We start from the raw sequence: 18,576 nt of genomic DNA, 5'->3' as shown, positions 1-18,576 counted from the left end.
CCTGTATACATTTTACAGTCCACTCCATGGAACCCCTTAGAAACTGTCTGAGGGCAACAGTGCCGGGCAGACTGTCCCATGTGGTGTTCCAACAATGGAAGGGCAGCAGAGGTTTCCACCTGGCAGCTGGATACTGTTACTGGTCACCCTGCTGTCACTAGTGCTAGTGAAGCCCTAAACCATAGATGGCACAGCTTAAAGAAATACCAGAACATTGGAAAAAGTCCATTCAACAGAGATCTATTTTCCCCCCTCATTCAACTCCTCTTCACCCAGTTGAACCTGTTCCCCCTGTCTCCTCCTCTGTCTCCTCGTCCTCTGTTGCGCTGCTGGTCAGTGATGGTTGTTGTACCCACCTTCCGCCTCCACCGTCCCCCTCCCCACCCCTCCTTGTCTGTGGGTGAGAGGAAGTCTTCCCATAGTTCCCTCTTTTGATTAAATTGGCCATTCCCATGCCAAGAAGAAGATAACACTATTGATCCCCTCTTCCTCCCAGCCTCCCTCCCTCTGTATGTTGCTCTTCCAACCCCCCATCCTTTCCTCCCCTCCACTCTCTTTCTCTTTTTCTTGGCTTTGCATGTCACGATCGTCGGAGGAAGTGGACCAATGCGCAGCGTGGAATGTGAACATACTTTATTATTTAGAGAACACCACACGAACAAAACAACAAACGATACGAAACGTGAAGTCCTTGGTTACAACACAAACCATACGGAACAAGATCCCACACATGACAATGCCCAAACGGCTGCCTAAGTATGGTTCCCAATCAGAGACAACAAGCAACAGCTGATTCACGTTGCCTCTGATTGAGAACCACCCCGGACAACATAGAAACACAAGCACTAGAATATCACCTTACCACACAAAACACAAAGAAACAACACACCCTGGCTCAACATAACAGAGTCCCAGAGCCAGGGCGTGACATTGCAGATTGTCTTAGTTCCCCCCTCTGCTGCTCCATGCTTCATAAAAACTACAGCCTCAACTGAAGGCAGAGAAAGTAAACTTCTAATAAAACCATGAGAATCTGCCCCTCAAAAAATCTGTCACTCTTCCCTGTTGCCGCCCATAATTGTAATTTCGTAATATTTCGACACCATTTGTCTTTCAAATGTAAAATCGTCTAAGGGAGTTGAAGGGAAATTGTAATGTAGTTTACTAAAGTTTAATCAGGAAGGCTGGTCTGAATGCTTGTTTAACTTCATCCAGTAAGCAGAACATAATTCACTTGGTTTCCTATTCTATAGGTATAGTGGGAATGAGTGGGGGTCACCTGCCGTCACATCATCTGGCTCTGAGGATCTTCCCTCGGAGACAAGGCCATTCCCCAAACGATTTAATAAAATTCCATATTGCATTCCATCTTTGTTGTTCATTCAGTTAAGCTTGTACTCGATTGAACAGTCCGTTTCCTTTAAGTTTCCCTCAAGATTGCATGCCATTTCATTTTCGTATATACAATAAAGCAATGTCATCAGAAGTTGCAGTCAGAGGCCACGTTTCCTCTGTTTGTTTTAAAGCCAAATCATTTGAACTGGCCTTGATCCAAGATGGAGTCAGTTACTGGGTCAGCTTTAGTTTAGACAAGATGCATGCCTCTACCCCAGCCTCTCCCTTTGCTGTGTACACTTTCATCTCCCCAGAAATAGCTGTGCTGCTTGTAAACTTTAACCTAAAACCTTGAGTTCAAACTGTCACGACCCAGTCATCATGCAGAAATTACCGTTCTTAGACAGAGACAGAGACACAAATTGAGTTATACTGGGGGTTGTTGTTTTATGAGAATTCCTTCTCATTTACTCCATAAAATCAAGTGGCAGTTGTTTTGTATCTGATGTGGCTAGACAGTTATGACAGAGATATTATGTGGATATCCAGAATTATGAGCTGTCAATGATTACAGTGCTTTGTGTACTCAAATTGATGTCCTTCTGAAAGCTGTCAGTGAGTATGTTTACATACACATTAATAATTTGATATTAAACTGATTATGGCAGTAGGCAGAGTATGGAAATAGTCATGTAAACACCTTACTCTGCTTATCTTAATCGGCATGAGGTCAAAATGGAAGTGAGCATACGCGGTTAAAACACCTGATTTTCTGAGCAATCTTTCCAATGATTAGGACATATAAACAGCATAATTGGTGTTCCAGCAGTGTATTTGATCTGCACATGTGCCAGCACCGGTAGCGCAAGCCTCCCTCTTATTCGCGAGGGAAGTGAGTTCGGAAAAACTGAAAGTTTGCATTTTAGAAATAGTTTTCATACAAACTTTATATGTCTGACCTCAGAATCACATACTGTAGGCTAAGCTAAAATATCATGGTCACTGTGGTTGAACGTTTATTTTGATAGCCGATTTTCTACAATTATCAAAAGTCCCATCAGGTTGTAAATATGATTATTAGGGAAATCGTTTTTGCAAAGCATGTAAACGTTTTAAACAGACTATTATATTAATCTGACTATCATCGTATTATTGTGTGCATTTAACCGTGCTCAGTAATTATATTTCTGCTCATATGATAAATAGCTCACTGTTGTTTTGTCCAGGAAGGGTTTGGCTCTGCCTTCTCTAATCTATGATCTATGTGTGTGTGCGCGTGTGTGTGTGTGTGATTATATGCATGTGTGTGTGCAGGCTCCAGTGCTGTGGCTTGAAGGTCGAGGAGGCTCCGTCTGTGGTCCCCCAGCGGCCAGACGTGGTGTGCGGGGACAGGGACACCTCCAAGCGGCCCCTCTCCTCCCTGGTCTCCCCTCTGGACGAGCCAGGCACCATTGACACCATGCTCGCTCACAAGAGAGCCACTTCGGACCCCCGCACCACCATGGAGAATGGACTGGGCGGCTGCAGTAAACTCAACAAGACCCCGGCGGGTCTGAAGACCAGCGCCAGCATCCGGGACAAGATCTCGCAATGGGAGGGAAAGAAGGAGACCCTCCCTACCTCCCCTGTGGTTGGAAGTGGACCATGCCCGCTGAACACAGCGCAGAAGGAACCAGAGACTGTGAGAAAGAAGGAGACCACCAATACCTCAGAGGTCCACAGGTCCGACAGTAAGTGGTTGGCCAGCTGGGAGAGGCAGGACTCTGGGAAGGAGAACTCAGGAAAGCTGGGGGATTTACGGCCTAAGTCTCCTGAGGGCCCCACTACCAGGGACAGAGAGGTGATACTGGATAGAGGACCCCTCAGAGGCAGTAGTAAATCCACTGAGACAGCCAAGGACAAGAAGTCTGTTTTGACTCACATTAAGAAACTGGAGCAGGCCATGAAAGAGGGTTCCACCAAGCCCTCATTGGTGTTGCCTGGGAACTATTTCTGCCCCCCTTCCCAGGAGGAGCAGGAGGAGGCTGAGAGGAGGGGGAACGAGCCCATATTTGGGACGCTGGAAGTTGTGGGTTCAACGCGGCGGCGGAGGTCAGGTGACCCTGAGAACGTGTACACTGAGCCTGGTGCTGCCAGTCCCTCCATCAACCCCTTACCCAAACCCCAGCGCACCTTCCAGCACCACACCCCACCCAACACCCCTGCCTCAGGCCTGGGCCTTGGCAAGGGGAGACGTAACCTGCCCCCTCTGCCCTCCATCCCCCCGCCTCCCCTACCCACCTGCCCCCCGCCAGGAGTCTGCAGGAGACCCTGGGCAGACAGAACCAGAGACAGCAGCAACAGGTAAGAGACCAGACAGCGATGAAATGAGACAGAGATGGGAGGAAATACAGCACCCTCAGATTCATATACAGATTAATTCATTGCTACCCAGCCAAAGGTTGGAAGTACAGTACTTTCTATCCGTACAGCATTTTAAGTAAAAGTTCTTAGTGACATCTTTCCCCATACATGTTTTACCCCAACCCCACATACTTTATCCAGTCATCCAGTTTAGCTTCTCATTCTGCACATCTGCACTGAATCAGAGGAGGGGGTGATGATGTCATCCTCATTCTACTCATCACAGCATTCTAGAGGATGAGGTCATTGGTTGGAGCTGTGGAATGTACACATGGACCAATGAACCATGCCAAGAGACTCCTGGCAGGAAACAATAACATGTTACATTGTGTGTCTGTGGTCGAGTGGCCCTTGGAATATCAACAGCTTATGTTTGAGTAATTCTATGGCCCTATCATAGCATTACATTAGAGTACCTTCCATTTTCACCTATAAGCAGCTAGCCATGAAGTGTTCTTAAACTGACCTTCAAGAGACGCAAAAGGCGCATGTTGGCATTTATTGGGATGACTCATGTTTTGGAGGCAGCTCTGAAAGGTAGCCACTAGCTGGCACAGACACAAAGTCATAAAATCTGATTTTAAACCTAACCCTAACCTCAACCTAACCCTAACCACACTGCTGACCTTAATCCTAACCCTATATGTAAAATCCAAGCCAAAAAGCTAATTTTTGTTTTCATGAATTTGGTAATACATAGCCAATTCTGACTTTGCAGCTGGCCTATCTAGTGGAAATCATTCATCCCAATAAACTCAACCTGCACAAACAAAAGGCTTCTAAAAACACAATACATGTTTTCAAGTATCCAACGAAAGTACAAATGTGGATTAAAATGTTTCAATTGTTGATTTTTTCAGTAGACTGCATTCTTGTTAGCCTAAGTCTGGCTGTGTAACATTCCATACCATATGTGGAGGCTTCACACTGCTGAGGTCTGTATTTTCCAAAACCTTTGTGAAGTCAGCCTCAGTCAAAGTGCGCCCAAAATGGCACCCTAAATAGTGCAATACTTTTGACCAGAGCCTATTTGGGACTCTGGTCAAAAGTACTGCACTATACAGGGAATAGGGTGCCATTTTGGGTGCAACCTTAGTCTTTCTCTAGGAGTTTTACAGGACAATAGCTGGGCTATTGGAAGAGATGCTGTCTGTTTTCCCACTGGGCCAGACTGTTAGGCAGCTCTGGAGAACACACAGAGATGGCCATTCAGAGATGGCCAAGAGGAGCATCAGTCTGTCTGTCTGTCTGTCTGTCTGTCTGTCTGTCTGTCTGTCTGTCTGTCTGTCTGTCTGTCTGTCTGTCTGTCTGTCTGTCTGTCTGTCTGTTACACACAACATACGCATGCATGCAGGCACACACCACACACACACACACATACACACAAACACGCTTGCGCTCGCACACACCTTTGCAATTTGGAGGTCTACATAGATGGGTAGTTGTTTGAGACAGAAATAGATGTATTTCTCAGCTCTTACCAAGGTCCCAGAAGTAGAGAGAGAATATGCAAACAGTTTATCTTTTCACCACCAGCCAATACAGTTGAGCCAGATTATTTGTGCAGGTTAGCATTTTTTGTCATGCATCTTGTTCTGGAGGCCTAACCTTAACGACACTGCTAACCCTAACCTTTTAAGACCAAAAAGCTTATTTTTCTATAACATAGTAAATTTTGACTCTGCAGCTGGCCTATCCAAGGGGAAATCGCTCAGTTCTGCCTCCAGGACAACATTCATGATAATAAACGTCAACCTGCATTATTTGTGACCCTTATAGTAATATATGAATAATAATAATATATGCCATTTAGCAGATGCTTTTATCCAAAGCGACCTACAGTCATGCATGCACACGTTTTACATATGGGTGGTCCCGGGAATCAAACCCACTACCCTGGCGTTACAAGCAGCATGCTCTACCAACTGAGTTACAGAGGACCAGAGATAATAACTCACCACTTCCACAATTATATATCTCCCACCTGGTTGATCTCTGTGTGTGTGTCTCTCCTACAGGAAGTCCTATGAGTTTGAGGATCTGCTGCAGACGTCATCAGAGAGCAGCAGGGTGGACTGGTACGCTCAGTCCCGACTGGGCCTCACACGCACTTTATCAGAGGAGAACGTCTACGAGGATATCCTAGGTAACGCATCCTGGTCTTAAATATATGTTTGTATAACATGGGCTTGATGGCTCAGTTGGTTGGAGTTGTTGGATGGTTTGCATCACCATAGTTGTGGGTTTCATTCCTGCATGGACCACAGATGCTGATATTCCTTCCTGTTCCTAACACTGTAGAACGGTGGAAGCCCTCTGTAAGGGTTGACTTGGGCCATGTGCCCCTCTGCTCAAAGAGTTCAGAGAGAACTCACTGCCACAGAGTTCAGGGTCATGTTCAGTAGGGTACACCGTAGCAAAATGCTTTGCAGTGAAAAACAAAAAGATGTGTTCTTATTGGACAAGTTTAGGTAGTACCTCCCCATTTCACTCTGTATCAAAACGTTTTCTACCTACTGAACACGACCCAGCTGTAACTAAGGTTATGTTTTCTTTTGTGCATCTTCTTTTTGTGTTTCTGTAGCTTTTTAATTTAGAAGAGGCATTGTTTTTAGTAATGACAGGTGGTGCTCTTACCTACGTTCCTGCGTTATTGTTTTCTCTGTTATACTAACCTTCTGCCTGTTCCATGTCGGTGTAATGGTAGCGTTTTGTGAGGTCTTAGTTTAGTTGGTATGCGGTGTGATTGTCTCTGAGGCTGCTGTGAGGGGCATATTTGAGTGGCTTAGTCCCCCGGAGCATTTTTGGCAACATGATCCATGTGTCTATGGTTTTCATCACTCAAATTGTTGTGTTATGAGGATTACTTGTTACATGTAGGGTATAATCAGGTCAATGCTGTAGAGATTAACCATAACAATCAAATTGTGTTTTTAATAGAATTTAGATGATGCCTATACTTAGTCTGTCGTTTCTTACAGTGTCAGAGTGTAGTACTTAGAGTGAATTCTCAGACATGGTCCACCGAACCCCTAGCCCCCATCGGTAAAGTAACTCAGAAGTGCCAATGGGAGAAAGAGCTAGAGCTGGAGCTACAGAGAGAGAGAGAGAGAGAGACAAAGGCAGGACAGTGCATTACAATAACTGGGCTACGTCTGAGTGTCTTCTCATAGGGCTGTACAGTCTACACCATACATACTCCTAACAACTCTACACAACTCCAGTCTGCTGTTTCAGATAGAGAGAGCAACAACTCTTACTAAGCAAAATCTCAGTAGCACTGACTTCGAGTAGTATAGTCAGTCAGTGATATTAATCACTTGAAACAGCCATTGATCTAGCTGATTCCTTGTTTTTCTGAGGAGAGGAGAGGAGAGGAAGAGGAGGAGAGGAGAGGATGGGAGGGGAGGAGGAGGAGGAGGAGGAGGAGAGGAGAGAGGAGAGGAACTGGCTGTCCCGGTCCCTGTCTGACATCCCCCTCCAACAGGTCCATCTGGTGAATGGATCGACAGGGGAGAAGAGATGAGCCCCGGCTCTGGAAAATGGGCCTCTCTGTCCCTGTCTCTCTTATCTGCACACACAGCCATGGTTACTGGTAGCGTCAGTCGCACACTGATGCAGTTTATCTTGGTAAAATATGAGCTTGGTTGCAAGCAAGCACTGCTGCTGGCAGGTCTGTAAATACGCACATCTGGAGCAAAAAATATGGATTGGAAACAACCAAACATACCGTCAATGAATTAGAGCAGTCATTTGAGAAGATTGCCGTCAAATGAATAACGCTGGACATTAGAACCGTGGTTCGGTAGGATCACAGTGTGTCGCTGAGTGTAGAATGGAGGTGACAGTTGCTGTGTGTTTATGTGGATGTTTTCTGTTCTGTTTCCTCTGCAGACCCTCCGTCGAAGGAGAACCCTTACGAAGATATAGAGTTGGAGGGAAGTTGCCTTGGAAACAAGTGCTCTTTACCCATGTCCTCCCCCTCGTGCCCAGTACCCGACACACCAACCAAGGTACATAAATCATTACAGTAGAATGAATTCTCCATGCTAGTAATGTGCATTCTGCGTATAGTGAATGTGGTTACAGTACAGTGATCAGACTGGGAACTAATCTTCAAAGGCAATAAAGGCCCACTATACAATTTCAGGAGAAGTGGACAAACACACATATTGATACACATCTCCTCCCCCTCCTCCTCCCCCTCCTCCTCCCCCTCCTCTCCCCTCCTCCTCCTCCTCCTCCTCCTCTTCCTTCTCCTGCTCTTCCTCCTCTATCTCCCACCAGCTCTCCTCAAAGCCAGTTTTCTTCAGGCAGAACTCAGAACGTCACAGCTTCAAGCTCCTGGACCCGCGCAAGACCAACCGGGACACCGGCATTTCCTCACCCTCCCGCATCAGCCCCCCCTCCACCCCCAGTAGCCCTGATGACACCCCCAGCCTCTCAGGAGACCCCTACAACCGCAGGCGCAGGAAGATCCCCAGGGTAAAGGAGGGGGATACTAGGCTCCTGAAACGTCCCCCCATTCTCAGTGATTTACAGGCAGTATGTCTCAGTCTAGTGCAAAAGATGGCCTGTCTGGTCCTCTCATGCAGTTGTCTGGGGATACCTTAGACAGGACAGAGACAGTTAAAATGATGTGGTTAGACAGGAGACAGATGGTTAAGAATATTTCTTTTGATAATGTATTTCCTCTAGACAGAATATCTCCCAAAAAGCTCTGAATAGCATTATGTGGTTCCTGCCAGTCTGGCTGCCAGTCTGTTAATGCCTCTGCCAACAATACCGCCGTAATTGCCTTTTTTGGCATGGTAATGACATATGAGTTGGCTAATAAAGCAGAACTAGCCTGGCACCCAGACCAAGGTTAATTATGTAGTGAATGGGTGGTTCTGGGAAGTTAAGATTGCTGACTCTGTTGTTGTGCTGCTTCTCCTCAATAAAGATGGTGCTGAAAATCAACGGCATCTTTGAAGCAAGGAGAGGGAAGAAACGCATGAAGAGGGTGTCTCAGTCTACTGAGTCCAACTCAGGGAGAGGTGAGGCTGGGGGATACCTGCCAGGAACATCAATGGGGGCCTCAAGCTAACAAGAGCCCCCCCTCACCCTTTACTCCTACCCCCTAGGCACTCATTTCACTGCAGCCATCACTACACAGTTTGGACAGGCCTGCCTCATATCTCCATAAAAGGAACAAAACTCTTATGTGTCCACTTGGCTTTACAGGCACATGTACATTTGGGGGTCAGTTGTGTTTGACCCATTCTTCATTGTTGTGTTGCTTTATCAAACACAAATGTGGAATGAGTGTATTGCGTATGAGTACTATGCTGTGTGTGGAAACTTTCCTAACTGCCTCAAATGTTCTCGTTCACATTGTTTACTGTGCGTTTGTATTCTCACTCTTTCTTCTCTTTGATGCAGTGACAGATGAGAACAGTGAGTCGGAGAGTGACACAGAGGAGAAATTGAAAGGTGAGGAGATCTCAAATATCTGTGTGTGTGTGTGTTTTTTTTTTGGTTTGACTAACCTTGTGGGGAACAGAAGTCCTCACAAGGATAGTAAAACAAGGAACATTCAGACAAGTGGGACATTTCACCAGTCCCCACAAAGAAAGTTACTATTTTAGGCTTAGGGGTTAGGTTTAGGGTTAGGGGTTAGGTTTAGGGTTAGGGTTAGGGTTAGGGGTTTGGGGTTAAGGTTAGGGTTAGGGTTAGGGTTTAGGGAAAATAGGATTTTGAATGGGAATCAATTGTTTGGTCCCCATAGGGATAGTAAAACAAACGTGTATAGGACTCTCTCCTTTGTAGAGGGGGGTATTATTGTTAAAGTGTATGTTATTGTTTCAGCTCACAGCCAGCGTCTGTCGTCAGTGCAGTCCATGTTGAGACAGACAGGCCGGTACCGGACCCTGGAGAGGGACCTGATGGACCTACAGGAGAGGAAGCTGTTTGAGTACTTCATAGTGGTAGCCCTCCATAAGACCAAGGCCGGAGGTCCTTACCTACCAGAGGTCACTCAGCAGTTCCCCCTCAAGGTAGGCAGAGCTGACACCTAGTCCTCAATCAACTGGATATTCATTGTTCATATTATCAGTGAAAAAATGATTTATATAACACAAGTAAGTGTCTGGTGTTTTTGTATGTGACCTACCAGACCAGAATGTGTATTTGTGGGTTTTGCACATGCGTCTCTGTAGTTGTGTTAGATTGTGTGTTCTCTCTGTCTAGAGTTTGTGTGCGAGATAATATCAGATGTGGTATTGCATCTGACCTGTTATTCTCCCTGTGTCAGCTGGAGAGGAGCTTCAAGTTCATGCGGGAAACAGAGGACCAACTGAAGGTCATCCCCCAGTTCTGTTTCCCTGACGCTAAGGACTGGGCCCCCGTTGACAACTTCCCCAGGTCAGAGACACACACACACACACACACACACACACACACACACACTCACCCCATAAATAAGGTGTTGACAAATTCTGAATGGGGGGGTGTGCAACTCAATATTAGGAAGGTGTTCCTAATATTTGGTATACTCAGTGTATAGGGCACTACGTTTGACCATAGGCTCTGGTCAAAGTAGTGCACTATATATGGAATAGGGTGCCATTTTGGATGCAGACAGAGCCCCCTCAAACACACACCTGCAGGGAAAAGACATTGAGCTGGCTGACACACTGCCTGACAGAGAGCCAGGGTTGGTCAACGCACACCTGTCAGGCAGACTGGAGCGGTCTTTGTAGCAGTCTTTGGAGTTGTCTTTGTATGGGTGCTTGCAGAGTAAGTCTGCCCTGAGAGTAGGACTGAAGAACAAAGTAGGGCCTTTTTGGTTTTACCGACATCAAGCAATGATTGGCAGAATGGCGCCGGAGGAGATGGCTGCCGTTTTACGGGCTCCTAACCAATTGTGCTATTTTGTGTGTTGTTTTTCGCATTGTTTGTAACTTATTTTGTACATAATGTTTCTGCCACAGTCTCTTATGACCGAAAAGAGCTTCTGGATATCAGAACAGCGACTACTCACCTCGAACTCAACAAAGATGTTTTATTTAATCAGTCGGTGGCAAAGGATTTAATGCTGATACCGGACCAGGCCCAAATCCCCGTCATTCACATGAAGAAGAGACGCCGATACAGGGGACGCAGGTCCGGGTGCCTTGTGAGAATTCGTCGGCAAGTGGGGAACCCGCCTCTACCATCCGTCCTATTGGCCAACGTGCCAATCATTGGAGAATAAGACAAGGGGTGGCGGTCTGTGTCTATTTGTCAATAACAGCTGGGAAGCTAAATATAATATTAAGGAAGTCTCAAGGTTTTGCTCGCCTGAGGTAGAGTATCTCAAGATAAGCTGTAGACCACACTATTTACCAAGGGAGTTTTCATCTATATTTTTCGTAGCTGTCTATTTACCATCACAAACCGATGCTGGCACTAAGACCGCACTCTGAATGGTATAAGGTCATAAGCAAACAAGAAAATGCTCATCCAGAGGCGGCGCTCCTTGTGGCCGGGGACTTTAATGCAGAGAAACTTAAATCCATTTTACCTCATTTCTACCAGCATGTCACATGTTCAACCAGAGGGAAAAAAACTCTAGACCACCTTTACTCCACACACAGAGACGCGTACAAAGCTCTCCCTCGCCCTCCATTTGGCAAAAACGGACCATACTTCTATCCTCCTGATTCCTGCTTACAATCAAAAACTAAAGCAGGAAGTACCAGTGACTCGCTCAATACGGAAGTGGTCAGATGACGCAGATGATAAGTTACAGGACTGTTTTACTAGCACAGACTGGAATATGTTCCGGGATTCATCCGGTTGCATTGAGGAGTATGCCACATCAGTCACCGGCTTCATCAATAAGTGTGTCGATGGCGTCGTCCCCACAGTGACCGTACGTACATACCCCAACCAGAAGCCATGGATTACAGGCAATATCCGCACTGAGCTAAAGGGTAGAGCTGCCGCTTTCAAGGAGCGGGATTATAACCCGGATGCTTATAAATCCTGCTATTCCCTCCAACGAACCATCAAACAGGCAAAGCGTCAATACAGGACTAAGATTGAATCCTACTACACCTGCTCCAACGTTCGTCGGATGTGGCAGGGCCTGCAAACTATTATGGACTACAAAGGAAAGCGCAGCCGCGAGCTGCCCTGTGGCACGAGCCTACCAGATGAGCTAAATTACTTCTATGAGCGCTTCGAGGCAAGCAACACTGAAGCATGCATGAGAGCACCAGCTGTTCCGGACGACTGTGTGATCACGTTCTCCGTAGCCGATGTGAGTAAGACCTTTAAACAGGTCAACATTCACAAGGCCGCAGGGCCAGACAGATTACCAGGACGTGTACTCAACTGGCAAGTGTCTTCACTGACATTTTCAACCTGTCCCTGACCGAGTGTGTCTCAACTACATGTTTCAAACAGACCACCATAGTCCCTGTGCCCAAGAACACCAAGGTAACCTACCTAAATGACTACCGACCCGTAGCACTCACGTCTGTAGCCATGAAGTGCTTTGAAAGGCTGGTCATGGCTCACATCAACACCATCATCCCAGAAACCTTAGACCCACTCCAATTCGCATACCACCCCAACAGATCGATAGATGACGCAATCTCTATTGTACTCCACACTGCCCTTTCCCACCTGGACAAAAGGAACACCTACATGAGAATGCAGTTCATTGACTACAGCTCAGCGTTCAACACCATAGTGCCCTCAAAGCTCATCAGTATGCTCAGGACCCTGGGACTAAACACCTCCCTCTGCAACTGGATCATGGACTTCCTGATGGGCCACCCCAGGTGTTAAGGGTAGGCAACAACACATCTGCCACGCTGATCCTCAACACGGGGCCCCTCAGGGGTGCGTGCTGAGTCCCCTCCTGTACTCCCTGTTCACCCATGACTGCGTGGCCAAGCACGACTCCAACACCATCATTAAGTTTGCCGACGACAAAACGATGGTAGGCCTGATCACCGACAACAATAAGACAGCCTATAGGGAGGAGGCCAGAGACCTGGCAGTGTGGTGCCAGGACAACAACCTCTCCCTCAACGTGATCAAGACAAAGGAAAAGGAGGGCCGAGCACACCCCATTCTCATCGACAGGGCTGTAGTGGAGCAGGTTGAGAGGTTCAAGTTCCTTGGTGTCCACATCACCAACAAACTATCATGGTCCAAACACACCAAGACAGTCGTGAAGAGGGTACGACAACGCCTATTCCCCCTCAGGAGACTGAAAAGATTTGGCATGGGTCCTCAGCTCCTCAAAAAGTTATACAGCTGCACCATCGAGAGCATCCTGACTGGTTGCATCACCGCCTGATATGGCAACAGCTCAGCCTCCGACCGCAATGCGCTACAGAGGGTAGTGCGTACGGCCAAGTACATCACTGGGGCCAAGCTTCTTGTTATCCAGGACCTCTATACCAGGCGGTGTCAGAGGAAAGCCCCAAAAATATCCAAAGACTCCAGCCACCCTAGTCATAGACTGTTCTCTCTGCTACCGCACGGCAAGCGGTACCGGAGCGCCAGGTTTAGGTCCAAAAGGCTTCTTAACAGCTTCTACCCCCAAGCCATAAGACTGCTGAACAGCTAATCAAATGGCTACCTGGACTATTTGCATTGAACCTTCCCCCTTTTTACGCTGCTGCTACTCACTGTTTATTATCTATGCGTAGTCACTTTACCCCTATCTACATGTACATATTACCTAAATTACCTTGACTAACCTGTAACCCCGCACATTGACTCGGTACCGGTACCCCCTGTATATAGTCTCGTTATTGTTATTTTATTGTTACTCTTTTATTTGTTTTACTTTAGTTTATTTAGTAAATCTTTTCTCAACTCTTATTTTTCTTAACTGCATTGTTGGTTAAGGGCTTGTAAGTAAGCATTTCACGGTAAGGTCTACACCTGTTGTATTCGGCGCATTTGACAAATAACATTTGATTTGATTTGACCAGGGTGGTTGGATTTTTCTTGAAAGCAGGGTCAATGAGCTGGCTATGCAGCCAACTGTTCTAGATATTCTCAAGCTCAATGTTTAGTTGATGAATAAGATCACATTAAAACAGGTGTGCTGTAACTGACTCAACACACAGTGACCTAAATCAGAAAAAACAAGGGGTACATTTTTCTAAGTTGGCTGGTTGAGGTTGTTTTGTGAAATACAACCCTGACAGTGGTTTGACTGCTCTATTCTCAACACACAACTCACTCTATTTATTAACAGTTGTATCACTCCAACATATGATTAGTTTCCAACCTGTGTGAAATATTTTATTTTCCAGTGAAACGTTCTCTTTCGTCCTGACCGGTGAGGACGGGAGCAGACGGTTTGGATACTGTCGTCGTTTACTGGTAGGCAACTAAAAATGGCTCCTTTTAAAATGTCCACCTTATCCACTTCCATGTATAGGCCTGTCACCTACCTGAGTGATGAGAGTGATTGGAAACGCAGTGTTACTCTATTTTTCTGAATCAGTGCTTGACATTTTCTACTGCTTGAGCTCCTGTTCCTCTTATAGAATATTAGCTCAAAAGTATTGTGGAGCTCCTGCACCTAAATATAAACAGTACCGGCACCCAAAATGAATAAGTTCAAGACGGAGAGCCTTATTTCCACAGGTCTAATCCAACTGTTGTCCAGGTACTGATGTCTTCTGATGTGCTGTTTGTTCTGACCCTGTCTAACTATCTGCCTGTGTCCTGCTGTGTGTCCACAGCCCAGTGGGAAAAGCCGGAGGCTGCCAGAGGTCTACTGCATCGTCAGCCGGCTGGGCTGTTTCCACCTCTTCTCCAAGGTACAGTATACTATACGTACACCGCAAATTGGCCAGTGTTACCTAGTGTTGATTTTTCAGTGTAACATTTATAGTGTGTTTTCAGGAGTTAAATTAACTTTGTAAATGTTAAATTAACATTCAGTGTAAAAGAACCCCAGTGTTGGTGTTAATAAACAGAGTTGAACCAAAACCACAGCCATCATTATCCTATTTACCAGCCTGCTCTATTGCAGGTAGATTTTTAAATAGTTTTATATCAATATCTATGTTTTTGCATGCACATTGATTCATTAATCTTATGCTACTCAAATATAAATAACATACATTTTTCTAAACTAATCCGGTCTGTTACTTGGACTTGTTGCACCCATAACTGAAATGTTTGTTCCAGTTTAGATGGTTTAGCTAGTCTTTCATCTCAGTCTTCCCAACCCTGGCAGTCATTCTGAATGCAGGTCGAGTTCAGAATGACGCTCTGGCTGGATACCAATAGGAATTACACTTCACTTTACACGCCATCATAAGGCCACTGTATTACGGTATAACTAGGCCCTCAAAATAAGACCTTATGAAATACGTATTGTATTGTCTTAAATAATTACATTTTAATTATAACATATTTGCTTAGAATCTCACTTGGTGAAGGCCACAGTACTGAAAATGAATGAATGCAACAACCATGGCTCTGTCACTATCAAATAAAGTCAGTCATGGGTGGTAACTCAATTCACATGCAAATAAGGCTTTACACTAAGCAGTGTGTTCATTTAACACTGAAAAGTGAGGACCCATATAGACCCTGGAACAGTGTTAAATATAACACTCTCAGTGTTGATTTAACACTGGAGAATTTGCTGTGTATAGATCTATACACCTAGGTCAAAGAGAGACAGTTTTTCCTGGTCAGGTCACATGGTCAGGCCAAACTCCTGGGAGGATCTCAATTGCATACTCATCGCGTCCTCTCTCCACGTCTCCTTCTCAAAACCCATTGGAAGACAGGGACCTCTGGCTTTCTCATCCAATGGGTTTTGAGAAGAAAGTGAGGAGATAGGACGTGAGGAGTATGCAATTGATATTCTCCCCTGGCCTTCAGTATAGCCACCCAGAGCCTCCCACAGTGAGAGGAACTGGAGCCCACAGGGAGGGACCACCCTATGCATCCACAGAGCCCCATCCTCCCTCTCCCTGGTTGCCACTTTCCCACCGCGGCTTGTTGGGCTGCTGCCCTGGCCTCAGTACAAAGAGACACGTGAACCCCAGCTGATGTGGTTACCGCAGTGGAATAGTGGGATAGGCTCCCCTGTAATGAGCCACTGATTTATGTGTGTGAACGTGCATGTGCAAACATCTGTGGATGTATGGGAGCGTGTGAGTGTATAGCAGTCCAATCCCTGTACAGCCGTGGTCAAAAGTTTTGAGAATGACACAAATACAAATTTTCACAAAGTCTGCTGCCTCAGTTTTGATGATGGCAATTTGCAAATACTCCAGAATGTCATGAAGAGTGATCAGATGAATGGCAATTAATTGCAAAGTCCCTCTTTGCCATGAAAATGAACTTAATCCCCCCAAAACATTTCTACTGCATTTCAGCCCTGCCACAAAAGGACCAGCTGCCATCATGTCAGTGATTCTCTCGTTAACACAGGTGAGAGTGTTGACGAGGACAAGGCTGGAGATCACTCTGTCATGCTGATTGAGTTAGAATAACAGACTGGAAGATTTAAAAGGAGGGTGGTGCTTGAAATCATTGTTCTTCCTCTGTTAACCATGGTTACCTGCAAGGAAACACATGCCGTCATCATTGCTTTGCACAAAAAGGGCTTCACAGGCAAGGATATTGCTGCTAGTAAGATTGCACCTAAATCAACAATTTTTCGGATCATCAAGAACTTCAAGGAGAGAGGTTCAATTGTTGTGAAGAAGGCGTCAGGGCGCCCAAGAAAGTCCAGCAAGCGCCAGGACCGTCTCCTAAAGTTGATTCAGCTGCGGGATCGGGGCACCACCAGTGCAGAGCTTGCTCAGGAATGGCAGCAGGCAGGTGTGAGTGCATCTGCACGCACAGTGAGGCGAATACTTTTGGAGGATGGCCTGGTGTCAAGAAGGGCAGCAAAGAAGCCACATCTCTCCAGTAAAAACATCAGGGACAGACTGATATTCTGCAAAAGGTACAGGGATTGGACTGCTGAGGACTGGGGTAAAGTCATTTTATCTGATGAATCCCCTTTCCGATTGTTTGGGGCATCCGGAAAACACCTTGTCCGGAGAAGACAAGGTGAGCGCTACCATCAGTCCTGTGTCATGCCAACAGTAAAGCATCCTGAGACCATTCATGTGTGGGGTTGCTTCTCAGCCAAGGGAGTGGGCTCACTCAATTTTGCCTAAGAACACAGCCATGAATAAAGAATGGTACCAACACATCCTCAGAGAGCAACTTCTCCCAACCATCCAAGAACAGTTTGGTGACGACCAATGCCTTTTCCAGCATGATGGAGCACCTTGCCATAAGGCAAAAGTGATAACTAAGTCGCTCGGGGAACAAAGCATCTACATTTAGGGTCCATGGCCAGGAAACTCCCCAGACCTTAATCCCATTGAGAACTTGTGGTCAATCCTCAAGAGGTGGGTGGACAAACAAAAACCCACAAATTCTGACTCCAAGCATTGATTATGCAAGAATGGGCTGCCATCAGTCAGGATGTGGCCCAGAAGTTAATTGACCGCATGCCAGGGCGGATTGCAGAGGTCTTGAAAAAGAAGGGTCAACACTGCAAATATTGACTCTTTGCATAAACTTAATGTAATTGTCAATAAAAGCCTTTGACACTTATGGAATGCTTGTAATTATACTTCAGTATACCATAGTAACATCTGACAAAAATATCTCATAACACTGAAGCAGCGAACTTTGTGAAGACCAATACTTGTGTCATTCTCAAAACTTTTGACCACGACTGTACAGTATGTATTGAGAATGCTTAGTTTACTTTGTAATGTACTCTATTCCACATTGAATTATGTATACAGTGGGGGGAAAAAGTATTTAGTCAGCCACCAATTGTGCAAGTTCTCCCACTTAAAAAGATGAGAGAGGCCTGTAATTTTCATCATAGGTACACGTCAACTATGACAGACAAATTGAGAAAAAAAATTCCAGAAAATCACATTGTAGGATTTTTAATGAATTTATTTGTGGAAATTATGGTGGAAAATAAGTATTTGGTCACCTACAAACAAGCAAGATTTCTCAAAGACCTGTAACTTCTTCTTTAAGAGGCTCCTCTGTCCTCCACTCGTTACCTGTATTAATGGCACCTGTTTGAACTTGTTATCAGTATAAAAGACACCTGTCCACAACCTCAAACAGTCACACTCCAAACTCCACTATGGCCAAGACCAAAGAGCTGTCAAAGGACACCAGAAACAAAATTGTAGACCTGCACCAGGCTGGGAAGACTGAATCTGCAATAGGTAAGCAGCTTGGTTTGAAGAAATCAACTGTGGGAGCAATTATTAGGAAATGGAAGACATACAAGACCACTGATAATCTCCCTCGATCTGGGGCTCCACGCAAGATCTCACCCCGTGGGGTCAAAATGATCACAAGAACGGTGAGCAAAAATCCCAGAACCACACGGGGGGACCTAGTGAATGACCTGCAGAGAGCTGGGACCAAAGTAACAAAGCCTACCATCAGTAACACACTACGCCGCCAGGGACTCAAATCCTGCAGTGCGAGATGTGTCCCCCTGCTTAAGCCAGTACATGTCCAGGCCCGTCTGAAGTTTGCTAGAGTGCATTTGGATGATCCAGAAGAGGATTGGGAGAATGTCAGATGAAACCAAAATATAACTTTTGGTAAAAACTCAACTCGTCGTGTTTGGAGGACAAAGAATGCTGAGTTGCATCCAAAGAACACCATATGCACTCACTAACTGTAAGTCGCTCTGGATAAGAGCGTCTGCTAAATGACTAAAATGTAAATGTAATACCTACTGTGAAGCATGGGGATGGAAACATCATGCTTTGGGGC

The 18,576-nt window shown here is 45.7% G+C and overlaps 1 protein-coding gene across 3 annotated transcripts in view; it reads left to right on the top strand.

Moving 5' to 3' along the window:
- LOC121540609 (DENN domain-containing protein 2A-like) overlaps positions 1–18,576 on the top strand; it is a 67,649-nt gene that overhangs the window by 33,708 nt on the left and 15,365 nt on the right. For all 3 annotated transcript variants that reach the window (XR_006657475.1, XR_005995519.2, XM_041849612.2), the window contains 10 exons: positions 2,650–3,678; positions 5,757–5,884; positions 7,633–7,751; positions 8,026–8,223; positions 8,684–8,777; positions 9,163–9,213; positions 9,589–9,776; positions 10,034–10,143; positions 14,046–14,115; positions 14,481–14,558. Coding sequence is in view for 1 of the 3 variants with exons in the window: in XM_041849612.2 (XP_041705546.1) it covers positions 2,650–3,678; positions 5,757–5,884; positions 7,633–7,751; positions 8,026–8,223; positions 8,684–8,777; positions 9,163–9,213; positions 9,589–9,776; positions 10,034–10,143; positions 14,046–14,115; positions 14,481–14,558 (2,065 nt within the window). In the remaining 2 variants the exon portion in view is untranslated. The remainder of the gene's footprint in view (positions 1–2,649; positions 3,679–5,756; positions 5,885–7,632; positions 7,752–8,025; positions 8,224–8,683; positions 8,778–9,162; positions 9,214–9,588; positions 9,777–10,033; positions 10,144–14,045; positions 14,116–14,480; positions 14,559–18,576) is intronic.

Source organism: Coregonus clupeaformis, chromosome 26 (genome assembly GCF_020615455.1).
Source record: "Coregonus clupeaformis isolate EN_2021a chromosome 26, ASM2061545v1, whole genome shotgun sequence".
Classification (NCBI taxonomy): Eukaryota; Metazoa; Chordata; class Actinopteri; order Salmoniformes; family Salmonidae; genus Coregonus; species Coregonus clupeaformis.
The sequence above is the reverse complement of the archived record's forward strand: the minus strand, read 5'-3'. Positions and strand labels throughout refer to the sequence as shown.